Source organism: Nannobrachium achirus (genome assembly GCF_963921795.1).
Source record: "Nannobrachium achirus genome assembly, chromosome: 1".
NCBI classification, from domain to species: Eukaryota; Metazoa; Chordata; class Actinopteri; order Myctophiformes; family Myctophidae; genus Nannobrachium; species Nannobrachium achirus.
This window is the reverse complement of record NC_137810.1, coordinates 6,262,408-6,275,394: the sequence shown is the minus strand read 5'-3', so window position 1 is coordinate 6,275,394 and position 12,987 is coordinate 6,262,408. Positions and strand designations below refer to the sequence as shown.

Below are 12,987 nucleotides of genomic sequence, written 5' to 3'. Positions count from 1 at the left end.
CCAAGGCCCCCAGGCTCTGGCGGCAACTGAGGTCCCACATCTCTGGACCAGGTCATCTCAACTCCTGATGACTAAGGCCTCCGGAGCGCTCAAGCTCCGGAGGCAAATAAGGTCACGTATCGTTGTGACCTGGTCGTCCCATACCTTGACGACAAGGACCTCCAAAGCCCTCAGGCTCTGGAGGCAAATAAGGTCACGCATCTTTGTGACCTGGTCGTCCTATACCTTGACGACAAGGACCTCCAAAGCCCTCAGGCTCTGGAGGCAGTAAGGTCACTCATCGTTGTGACCTGGTCGTCACATACCTTGACGACAAGGACCTCCAGAGCCCTCGTGCTCTGGAGGCAAATAAGGTCACGCATCGTTGTGACCTGGTCGTCCCATACCTTGACGACAAGGACCTCCAAGGCCCTCAGGCTCTGGAGGCAACTAAGGTCACGCATCGTTGTGACCTGGTCGTCCCATACCTTGACGACAAGGACCTCCAAGGCCCTCAGGCTCTGGAGGCAAATAAGGTTACGCATCGTTGTGACCTGGTCGTCCCATACCTTGACGACAAGGACCTCCAAGGCCCTCAGGCTCTGGAGGCAACTAAGGTTACGCATCGTTGTGACCTGGTCGTCCCATACCTTGACGACAAGGACCTCCAAAGCCCTCAGGCTCTGGAGGCAAATAAGGTTACGCATCGTTGTGACCTGGTCGTCCCATACCTTGACGACAAGGACCTCCAAAGCCCTCAGGCTCTGGAGGCAAATAAGGTTACGCATCTTTGTGACCTGGTCGTCACATACCTTGACGACAAGGACCTCCAAAGCCCTCAGGCTCTGGAGGCAGTAAGGTCACTCATCGTTGTGACCTGGTCGTCCCAACTGACGACAAGGACGGCAATGAGGGGCAAACTGACGGCAATGAGGAACTGATAAAGAAAATCTGCTTCACACGCTCTCTCACCTGCTGCTGTAGTTCCCTGATGATTCCGTCCTGTGTGCGGACTTGTTGCTTGGCTGCCACTGCCTTTAGGCCAGCATGCCTCACGCCATCCCTCCTAGACGATTTTGGCATCTTGTTACTGCGGTAATTCTATTGGAGGCAAATAAGGTCACGCATCTTTGTGACCTGGTCGTCCTATACCTTGACGACAAGGACCTCCAAAGCCCTCAGGCTCTGGAGGCACGCATCCCTATTCCCGGGTTTCGGCACCATGTAAAATAGCTACTCAGAAGGAACTGGTTTCTAGGGTTAGGACCCGCCGCAGTGGTGTCCGGTAAGAACTTAACCGAGATGCCTTGAATCGTATGAGAGGCTCTGAAGTCTTGCTGGGAGAACTAGCTGAGTATCTTGAGATGGCCGGAGGCGATGACAAGCCACAAGCCCAGGTGATCCTGGCGACAAGGTCCGAGCCGAAGAACGCTTCTGGCTTCTCCGGTGTCAAAGGCTCCTATTTATAGGGCTTGTTTGTTTATGAAGGTGACATCAGCATGATGTCATCCTGATGAGGTCACTAACTAGACATTTCCATATATGGGCCGCTCCTTTGTGTACGATGTGATATCACCCTGATGAAGTCAGCAGCTAGATATCTCCATATATGGAGATATCGAATGTGAGGTGAGGTGAGCTACGTCAGTCATTTCCATATATGGAGATTCAACTTCAACGGGTAACTATGGCTACCTAACGACTAGCCACGTGATGCGAAGATGAGTGAGGGTCTTTGTAACAGTGCGCATGCGCACAACTGCGTACAGTAACTAAAGTCGGCGTGCAGTCGGCTGGAAAAAAATGTGCTTAGTTTTTTGCAGTTCTTTGCAGTCTGTGCAATCTCCTGCACAGTAGTATTTTCGGTGTGGAGGCACCTTAACATAAGTATAACTAAATGCATTTAAATTAAATGCATTAATTAATTTAAATGATTCCAATTAAAAAATAGCGGTAACACTTTCTATATTGCATCAGGAAGCATTATGTGTGTTTATAAGGGTAGTTATGAAGCATTATGAATGCATTATAATGCATTATGAATGCCCTCATAATGCATTATAAGTGTGGGCTTCATAGAAAGTGTTACCAAAATAGCTAACAATAATTTAGGATTCCAATTCAAAAGTAGCAAAAATAGCAGATCTACAAGCTCAAAAAGCACGTTTTGAGCTTGTCTGCTATTTTTGCTACTTTTGTGTGACATAGAAAGACGAAGAGATTCATTTACGAAAAAAGTTAAGATAAGGACAGTATGCAATGTGGTCCTCTGGAGTGAGTGTGAAATATAGTGGTCCTCTGGAGTGAGTGTGTAAATATAGTGGTCCTCTGGAGTGAGTGTGGAAATATAATGGCCCTCTGGAGTGAGTGTGGAAATATAGTGGTCCTCTGGAGTGAGTGTGGAAATATAGTGGTCCTCTGGAGTGAGTGTGGAAATATATAGTCCTCTCCATCATCAAAGTTGCCCACCCATTTATAAAGACACACATGGTGTCTTTATAAACGTTCAAAATGTTTCACAAGCTTGTAAAGCGTCTCCTTTAAGGCTCTGTTGGTCTACTCTAAAGCACCCACTGGCACCCTGAGGGGCCACGCAAACACACCGCTTACATGAAACACTGTGACGGTAACATCTCTATTCAAAATGTTTCACAAGCTTGTAAAGCGTCTCCTTTAAGGCTCTGTTGGTCTACTCTAAAGCACCCACTGGCACCCTGAGGGGCCACGCAAACACACCGCTTACATGAAACACTGTGAGTCACCATGACGCACTGACGCAGTCTGTCACTGCACTGAGAGAGAGAAACCACTGATCACTGATCACATGCCTGCACTGTCTGCATCCAGTAATCTCAACACATGAACACTGTTTCACCCCTTTCAATTGTACATATTTTATTGTGATTGTATTGTATTGATTGATTGTATTGTATTGATTGTATTGTATTGCATACACTTCTGCTTTGGCAATGAAAACATATGTTTTCTTTAGCCCCATATAGAACCTCACCCGTCGCTGCATACTGTTGTGCTCCGAGATGAGGTCCTATAAAGGTATGCCAGTAGCCTAGTTCCAGACCCTGAATCGCTAGCCACACCCCTTTAATTTTTTTGTTTCGGCGATTCAGTCTAGAATCGCTCTCAATGAGGAGGCCTGCCTCGGTTGAAAATCCAAACGGGCGAATCAGCGTCGTGAATCAGCGTCTTGTGATCAGCGTGGGTGGGGGTTTCCCAGAACTCATGTGTGTTTCCAAGTACACCAGCGCCGCCGCCGTACCGTACCGCACATCGTGTCGCGGTAAAATGCGGTAAATTGCGGTAAAATGCGATCGTATCGATCTCGCTATGAAACACCAGTAGCAGGCATGTTATGTTGTGTTTGATTACTAGTTCGTAGTGCTCCTATTCTGACTGTTTCTTTGGTTAGCAAGTAGCACTAGCAAGCAACAGGTTAGCCACTAGCCAGCCAGGCACACATAACAACACTAGGTCATGTGTTGGTCGGTGAACCAATCGCTGAACAGTGCCTCATTTTGGCAACGCCCATCCCTGCAAACGCCGTGGGCGGAACTGACTTCAGACTGAATAATGAAGTGAAACGAAATGTCAATTCAGGCTGAGTGTCAGGCTAGTATGCCAGGGCTGGGGTAGAACAACTCCACGTCTAGGTAGAAAGAACAACCGTTTAAATCGTTAGTTTTGTAATGTTTTCCCATTCAACCGGAACCCCCCCGGCAGCAGATGCCAGTACTGTACTGTAGTCTTGCGTAGCCAGGGAGCATTTGCAAATCGCGTTAGGCAACATTCTGGCCATGCGAGACTATGCTGGGGCTTTTCCGGGGGAAACATTACAAAACTAAGGATTTAAGCGGTTGTTTCAAGCCCTGGTGCATGTTTTATGTACCCTGGGATAGGTAACCATAGTTTGGAGGCTACCTAGACGTGGAGGCGTTCTACCCCAGCCCTGGCATACCGTTATAGGACCTCATCTCGGAGCACAACAGTATGCAGCGACGGGTGAGGTTCTATATGGGGCTAATGTTTTCTCATGCCAATAAAGCCCACTGAATTGAGAGAGAGAGAGAGAGAGAGAGAGAGAGCAAGAGAGAGAGAGACAGAGACAGCGACAGAGAGACAGATACAGAAAGACAGAGACAAAGAGAGAGACAAAGAGAGAGAGAGTGTTGGGGGAGAAACAACTAAATCTATCTGAGAGTTCTGGGCAGAGTGGGCGATAGATGAAGAGATAGTAAATAGCAAACACACCCATACTTGTGTACCACTGGGTTGAATGATTATTAAATATATACGGTAACTGGTCCCTTGTGACGGCTCCCAGGCCAGTGTTGGAGATATAATCCTTGGTCTGCCAGAGTGGGTCTCCTCCCAGTGGGCCGTGCGGTGAGGACCTCCCTAGGGAGGGAGACGCTCTGGAGGCATCAAACTGGCGCCTGATAATTCTAACTTTTGATGCACACTACAAAGCTACGGGAAAAAAAAAAACTTGAGCTGCCTTCAACTCCACTTCAAAGAGGCTACAAGCTACAAAACGACCAAGTCTGGCCTTCTGATGGTGTTGCCTTGACTGTGAGGTCTTGCCACCATGCAGTATTTACAGAAGCCAACTGTTTTTCTTTCCCTGTAATCTGTATTCTTTAATTAACTGCTGTACCGTGTTTGGCAACGTGCTTGTCCCTCGTGGAAATCAATAAAATGTCGATCCCGGTAGGTTTTTGTGTTGTGTTGCGTGGTATCGTGCAGTTCTGGAATTACCCTCAGAGATAGGGCAGGTTTTGTGCTGTTGTGTGTGGTAGTGCAGTGCTGGCATTACCCTCAGGGGCAGGGTATTGTAGGGTGATGTGATGTTTAGTAGCCCAGTGGTTCTCAACCTGTGCAAATTATTTTGTGGGGTCCCCAGATGATTAACATTGTTTTCTCACTTGTTTTCTCACTCAACAGTAAAAAAACACCATAAGGTTTAATGTGTATAGAGGGACATTTCTAAAGTGACAAATTAAGGACCTTTTAATACCTCTAAAATGACAAATTAAACATTTGCCAAATTGTCAAATATGAGAGACAGAAATTGTGAAAATAGCAGATCTACATGCTCACAACGCCTCGCAACGCGTGTTATACAAAATGTAATTCCTCAACTCGACCTTCTGGTGTGGTGTGGTGTGGTGTGGTGTGATGTGGTGTGGTGTGGTGTGGTGTGGTGTGGTGTGGTGTGGTGTGATGTGATGTGATGTGGTGTGGTGTGGTGTGGAGTGGTGTGGTGTGGTGTGGTGTGGTGTGGTGTGATGTGGTGTGGTGTGGAGTGGTGTGGTGTGGTGTGGTGTGGAGTGGAGTGGTGTGGTGTATGGTATGGTATGGGGGTCCTCACCCTGAGGCCGTGGAAGCGGGGGTTGTTGTAGAACAGCTTCATGTGCTCGGGGGGCAGGGGTCCCAGGACCTTCTGGATGATGAAGAGCTGGTCCATCTCGCTCTCCCCCGGGAACAAAGGCTGCCCGTCACTCAGCTCCCCCAGGATGCAGCCCACCGACCACATGTCCACCGCCTTCCCGTAGGGGGCCCTGCGTGGGAGCAAACCCAGGGTTAGTGTTTGGGCCTTCCCATAGGGGGCCCTGTGTGGGAGCAAACCCAGGGTTAGTGTTTGGGCCTTCCCATAGGGGGCCCTGTGTGGGAGCAAACCCAGGGTTAGTGTTTGGGCCTTCCCATAGGGGGCCCTGCGTGGGGGCAAACCCAGGGTTAGTGTTTGGGCCTTCCCGTACGGAGCCTTGCATGGGAGCAGACCCAGGGTTAGTGTTTGGGCCTTCCCATAGGGGGCCCTGCGTGGGGGCAAACCCAGGGTTAGTGTTTGGGCCTTCCCATAGGGGGCCCTGCGTGGGGGCAAACCCAGGGTTAGTGTTTGGGCCTTCCCATAGGGGGCCCTGCGTGGGGGCAAACCCAGGGTTAGTGTTTGGGCCTTCCCATAGGGGGCCCTGCGTGGGGGCAAACCCAGGGTTAGTGTTTGGGCCTTCCCATAGGGGGCCCTGCGTGGGGGCAAACCCAGGGTTAGTGTTTGGGCCTTCCCATAGGGGGCCCTGCGTGGGAGCAAACCTTCATACGCCTGAGTTACACTTGCTTGCATGGTGGTGTCTTCATACGAAAATATGTTTCGTGATATACAGTATGTGCAAGACATGATGCAACGGCACCACATACTGTATATAGTATATTCTTGAATTAGGTGATTATGGCTCTATTTTTGCACACAGTGTGTGCACGGTTCCTACGGTTTACATTAGTAACTACAGTAGAAATGCAATTATCTTTATTGTTAATCATTAATCTATAGAAAAATAACTATTTATAATGGATGTATGTCTGCTGTGTGACCAATTGAAAGAAAGAACAATGGAATAAAATAAAATACACAATGAGCATGTATGAAAAATATACAACTTAAATCTATGTATTGCAAATAGCAGCCTGACTTTGTATGTATTTTTTCTATATTTATAGATAAATTAAAATTATATAAATTAATAATTTAACTGATAGTCAGTTAAATGAGTGTCAATAGACAGATTACATCCTTTATTATTGATTATCGGTTAAATCGGTTCATCATCCCTATTATTAGTAACCCTCTGATGCGTGCGTGCGTGTGTGCGTGCGTGTGTTTGGCCCACAGAAAGGAGTGTGGTTCCCTAGCATCCTTTAAAATCGCCCTGAAAAATCACTTACAGGCGGCAGCCATTCGCAACTGGCAATAACAAATCTAGCCCAGCCTCCCCTGAGCCTTCTTTGTATTTACCTACTGTTACCTACTATATTTTTTGCACCGTTTATTTTATTTTTATTTACTACTTTTTTTTTTACTATATCTACTGCATCGTACTGTGTCCTATCCGTCTGTCATTCAATGTTATATGAGATACTTCAATGGTTTCCTATGAAAATAAGCTTAGTCTTTTCTAGGATCTCCTTTTAGTAGACCTTGTACCAGTGAACTGTACCGTCATGAAACTGTACCTTTTCCTATGCAAACTTCTAATAAAGTCTTCAATCAATCAATCCTACCCCAACAGGAGACCTACAGAGTAACAGACCTACCCCAGCAGGAGCTCTGGAGAGCGGTACCATCGCGTGGCCACGTACTCTGTGTAGTTGGCATCGTTGCCCTCTGAGAGGTTACGGGCGAACCCTGGGGAGAGGAGAGGAGAGGAGGGGAGGGGAGGGGAGGAGCATATGAAGAGGTATTATGGTTCATATTAAGACCACCAGGGGCTGTTTGGTATACTGTAGTTCAGTAAACTCCAACGCCTGTTTGCTTAACGATTTTGACTGCTATGGCGATTACGTCATAGCAGCCATACTCCCCCTGACGTTGCCGTCCTTAAAATCGCTGAGCTTAAACTCTCTAATAAGTCAAATGACGGTGGAAGTGAGACGTTTCAACATTTACTTTTGTGTCAATTAATGCCTTAATAATGTCCAATTAATGGTCTATTAATACCCTACTTCATCATACAAGATTGCTGTGCAAAAGTTACAATTTAGCAGACTCATTAAGCAGACTCTCTTAATCCGGAGCGATTTACAATAAGCAAGGAGAGCACAAGGTAATACATTAAATGTACATACAAGGTTTCTGCAGACAGCGACGTACTGTACATTACAGGCGTACATTACAGGCGTACAACATAAATATGAACACGAAGGCCTTTCTGAGAGCCAGGCCAGCTCAAAGCTCAGTGGGAATGCATTAGCAAAATGGTAAAAATAGCCTCACTACCTCCGGTTCACATTTAACACGTGTCCTTTTAACAGTGTCTTAACCACCGAGAGAGCCTGTACAGCCATTATAACATGTAAGATGCAGTAAGACATTAAAGATGTAAAGTTGAAAGTCTTCTCTGGAAGAAGAAGATACAGAAACAGACATTTGTTTTTTCACTGTATGTCTAACTAGTAAGACACCCGAGGGTGGAATGCAACCTCAGGGTGCCCTAAAGGGCGAGGTTGCGCCAATTCTTGACAATCTGGCCAACCACAGCGTTTCTCTGACGATTCTAGTTGTTGTCATTCTGGGAGTTTGTTCATGTTTTTGTGAGGGTATCAACCCTAGGAGACACAGGGAGAACACGCAAACTCCACACAGAAAGGCCCTATCGCTCACACCCTAGGTTCGGTTGGCGATAGGGCCTTTCTGTGTGGAGTTTGCCTAAACATGGAGATGTGGTACAGAAGGACTCATATATGGGCATAAAAAGTATGTCATGTGACATCACTTCCTGTACAGACAGTCAGACAGACAGCCATTGACTCCGACCTAACAATGGCTACTGTCTATGACGGTAGTCCCATATGACATGATGTACTAGACTATCTCCATATATAGTGTTATCCACATCTCCATGTTTAGGCCAAACAGATTCGCTCCATTTCTCCATGTATAGGTCCAAATGCCCAACGTTGAGCTTGACAACGAAACGTTCTTAACACAGCAGCCCCCATATTTACTTTAGAAAATATGTTAAATTCTAAGTACGTTTCGAGTACCGGTTTGATACAAGAGCGAATAAGCACTACACTTCTGGAATCATGTGCGTCGACTTAAAGTTGGATCCAGGCCTAATAACTTTATCTGGCCGTCCCGTTGCCACCTCCTTGTTACATTTTCCTTTCTCCAGGTGGATGGACATTCTTTCATGGACATCCTTTCATAGGTGATCTAAGTCCAGCCGCCCGTATCAGATCAGAGGAGGATACCGCACATTGTACCTCATCCACCCTTTCTTCTCTCTCCTTTTGGAATCTTTATCCTCCTCCTTCTTTTTTTCTTTTTTATTCTTCTCTTTTTTTGTCTTTCTTAGTCTTGTGTATCCTTCTCTTTTTTTTTGTCTTTCTTCTTAGTCTTGTGTAGCCGCCCCGTACAGGAAGAGATGGGGACTTGAGGTCGCAAGTCAGGACTTGAACCTGTGACGCTGCAAAAGCTGGATTATCAGCCTAGATGTTTGGAACACTACCCTGTGTTCCCAACCCTAGGAGACACGGGGAGAACATGCAAACTCCACACAGAAAGGCCCTATCGCTCACACCCTAGGTTGGGTTGGCGATAGGGCCTTTCTGTGTGGAGTTTGCCTAAACATGGAGATGTGGTACAGAAGGACTCATATATGGGCAAAAAAAGTATGTCATGTGACATCACTTCCTGTACAGACAGTCAGACAGACAGCCATTGACTCCGACCTAACAATAGCTATACTGTCTATGACGGTAGTTCCATATGACATATTGGACTAGACTATCTCCATATATAGTGTTATCCACATCTCCATGTTAGGACTCATATATGGGCATAAAAAGTATGTCATGTGACATCACTTCCTGTACAGACAGTCAGCCATTGACTCCGGATTAACAATGGCTACTGTCTATGACGGTAGTCCCATATGACATATTGGACTAGACTATCTCCATATATAGTGTTATCCACATCTCCATGTTTAGACAGCCAATGACTCTGGCCTAACAATGGCTACTTTCTATGATTGACTCCGACCTAACAATAGCTATACTGTCTATGACGGTAGTTCCATATGACATATTGGACTAGACTATCTCCATATATAGTGTTATCCACATCTCCATGTTAGGACTCATATATGGGCATAAAAAGTATGTCATGTGACATCACTTCCTGTACAGACAGTCAGCCATTGACTCCGGATTAACAATGGCTACTGTCTATGACGGTAGTCCCATATGACATATTGGACTAGACTATCTCCATATATAGTGTTATCCACATCTCCATGTTTAGACAGCCAATGACTCCGGCCTAACAATGGCTACTTTCTATGACGGTAGTCCCATATGACATGATGGACTGGACTATCTCCATATATAGTGTTATCCACATTTCGTGTAGCCGCCCTGTACAGGAAGTGATGTCACAACTCGCTGACATCACACTGACATCACAGGATACGGAAGGACGGTCACGAGGATACGGAAGGAAGGAAGGAAGGAAGGAAGGACAGACACTCAAGCGACACGGTTCTTCAGAGTATATGCGACCTTCGGTCGCAATCATGCACATACCTGCAGCAAGCATGTGGACCTTATGCTTAAACTCATGTACATAAAGTTTTATTCTATGTGTATACTGTAAATGTCACAGTGTTTTTGAGATTCAGTGAGATTGAGACCAGGTATTTTTAGGCACGAGGTGGAGCAGGCGGTGCCTCCTTCCGGGCACTGCCCATAAGTTCCAACATCTCATTAGTCACTAGTCATTAGTCTCATTAGTAGTTAGGTTTAGGCAGAGTTTTACTGATGTTGGGGTTATCATTCACCAGGTTAACATTCACCAGGTTAGCATTCACCAGGTTAGCATTCACCAGCGTCGGACTAATGGGATGTCCGAACAATGAGACGTTGGAACAATGCCATGGCACCGGCTCATTCCATGGACTGGCCATAAGGTGGACTACAAAACAAGCGCTCCTCCGGTCCCAATCTCACTGCTAGCTCAAAGACACTGTATCATATACATTATGTATATATCTTAACCCAGGGCGTTGCGAGGCGTTGTGAGCATGTAGATCGGCTATTTTCACAATTTCTGCCTCTAATATTTGACAATTTGGTCCATGTTTAATTTGTCATTTCAGAGGTATTAACAAAATCAATAACCAAAGACAATGCATAGCTATTTTTTTCCAAGACCTTCCAGGACCCTTGATAAATTCCAAAACTTTTCCTGTACTGGAAAGATATTTTTCTAATTTCAAAATATTTCCAGGAATTTCATGACCGTGGGAACCATGTTAACCTCATGTACATACTGTATGTGCAGGTTTTATGCTATGTGTACATATGTAGATATCTGGATTTTTTTTAATGCTCTCCCTCTCCCTGCCCCCCCGCTTGTTTTCCATTTCTGGGAAAACAACAAAACGACAGAGCTTACACAGGAAAACATGAATTTCAGTCGATTCTGACCTTTCGATGGCTTCATGATGAAACATTGTCGTACTCACTGAACTAATGCTTCTGTAGACCTGACATTGCCTTGATAGAAATATATGACTCTCCCACCAGAGATGTGGGTGTGTAGCCATGGTCTGCGTGCGTGCGTGCGTGCGTGCGTGCGTGCGTGCGTGCGTGCGTGCGTGCTTGCGTGTGTGCTCGTGTGTGTGTGTGTGCGCTCACCAAAGTCACACAACTTGAGGACATCTTCAGAGCTGATGAGCAGGTTCTCTGGCTTTATGTCTGAGGGGGAGAGAGAGGGTTTATAAACTCTGTTGTACTTTGTTGTATGAGAGTACTGTGCAGCAGAAATAGCCGATCAACAAGCTCACGTTGTGAGCTTGTAGATCGGCTTTAAATGAGTTGTGAGCAATATTTTTCTGATAGTAAACAAGTAAGAAACAGTAAGTTCAGCAACAGGAGTCCCACTGGCTTGTCTCATGGTTTGAAATGGCCAATATTTGAGTAGCAATGGCGCTATAGAGAGAGAGAGATCTCGGTGCGTGGCCATCGGCTGCGCGCAATGAGGGCCTCTCCAACTCCTTTTCCCAGGCTGAATCATGGGCCCAGCACGTCCCTGGGAGTCCCCATGTCTTCCCAGCTCTTTTTTTCAGGTGCGTTGCCAATTTATTCCAATAAGGAGAGAGGAGCCATTCATCAAATAAACTTTTTATTCCTGTTCCAATTCTGTCTGCACATTTCTTAGTGGCATCACTTCCAGTTTCACTTGTTTATCCTGTATGACTATGGCTCAACTGACTGGATACAATTTGTATCCTTTTTTCTACCGTATATTCTTTATATTTTTTCTCTATCAAACAATTTTTGTAACTAATTTTTTTGCCCTTTCGCCAACCCCACCTAGGGTGTGGTTGACATGGAGGAGAGAACACGCCCCCCAGCGCCCCCAGCGGGAATCGAACCCAGGACCGCGCTACAGACAGCGCCACCGTACCCCCACCAAAAAATTGCATCCTGACCTGAAAATGTATTTCCTAGGGGTGTAACGATATAGTAACTGAATCGAAAATGGATTTTAATTTGCAACAATCTACTATATCGCTTGCAAAAGGAAAATATCGTACCGTTTTGGCTTTGTATCGTATTGTATCGTTTTAAAATGCTGTAATTGGTATGGAATGGTTTTGTGCCTTGTATTTGGCAATTTTAGGAGGGAAAATTAAAAAGAGGGGTGTAATTACCTTTCCATTCCATATAGCTACTCTTGGTCTATCGATAAATGTGTGTAATCTCTGTGTTCATGTAGTTCAGTTGAAATATGGGGTGCGTTCGGAAACCTGCACCGGGTGTGTGCTCAGTGTAGTGAGTGCAGTGGGCGTGACGTTGGAGAGTGCGTTCAGTGTGGCTTATTTACGAATGACCAGTTTTAACAGGCAGCTGTGAGCTGTGTGCTATTTTCTGAAAAGCAGCAGTTGCTGAGTATGCTAACGTAACGTTGCTATTAGGAGATGTAGGTCTAAAATTCACAACATTGGCATACCTGCTGTTAATTTACATGTTGATGTGTGTGAAACTATCAAGCCCAAACGACCAATTAAGCTGCAAGTGCGGTATTTTGCAGTTATTTCCTCCATTGTTCACAGCTGAGAAGCATTCGAGAATCGAGACACGGCCATGAAAACCAACCAATCAGAACACCGCACCACACCACCACACTGCCAAACCCCATCTTCTGAATAGGGTCGGTGAGTGCGTGCACTCAACACACCAGTGCGCCGCGCACTGGATTTCCGAACGACAACGCACCAAGTGCACCGAATAAACGAACGACAACATGGCACACCAGTGCGTTGAGTGCGCATTTCCGAACGCACCCACAATGTCCATGTATTTGCAAGATAATCACAGCATTTACCTCCATAATAACAGATTTTTTTACACGTTTTACACAGATTTCATTTCTTTGCTAAATAGTTACTACATCGATTTTAAATCATTGAATCGTATCGTATCGCCATGAAT

The 12,987-nt window shown here is 45.8% G+C and overlaps 1 protein-coding gene across 10 annotated transcripts in view; it reads right to left on the bottom strand.

Annotated features, from left to right (window-relative positions):
• The window catches only part of LOC308291649 (cyclin-dependent kinase-like 5), a 204,169-nt gene that overhangs the window by 61,862 nt on the left and 129,320 nt on the right, over window positions 1–12,987 (bottom strand). For all 10 annotated transcript variants that reach the window (XM_080733710.1, XM_080733713.1, XM_080733716.1 and 7 more), the window contains 3 exons: window positions 11,188–11,247; window positions 7,081–7,171; window positions 5,366–5,555 (listed from right to left, as the gene is read on the bottom strand). In XM_080733710.1, the coding sequence (XP_080589836.1) occupies window positions 5,366–5,555; window positions 7,081–7,171; window positions 11,188–11,247 (341 nt within the window). The remainder of the gene's footprint in view (window positions 1–5,365; window positions 5,556–7,080; window positions 7,172–11,187; window positions 11,248–12,987) is intronic.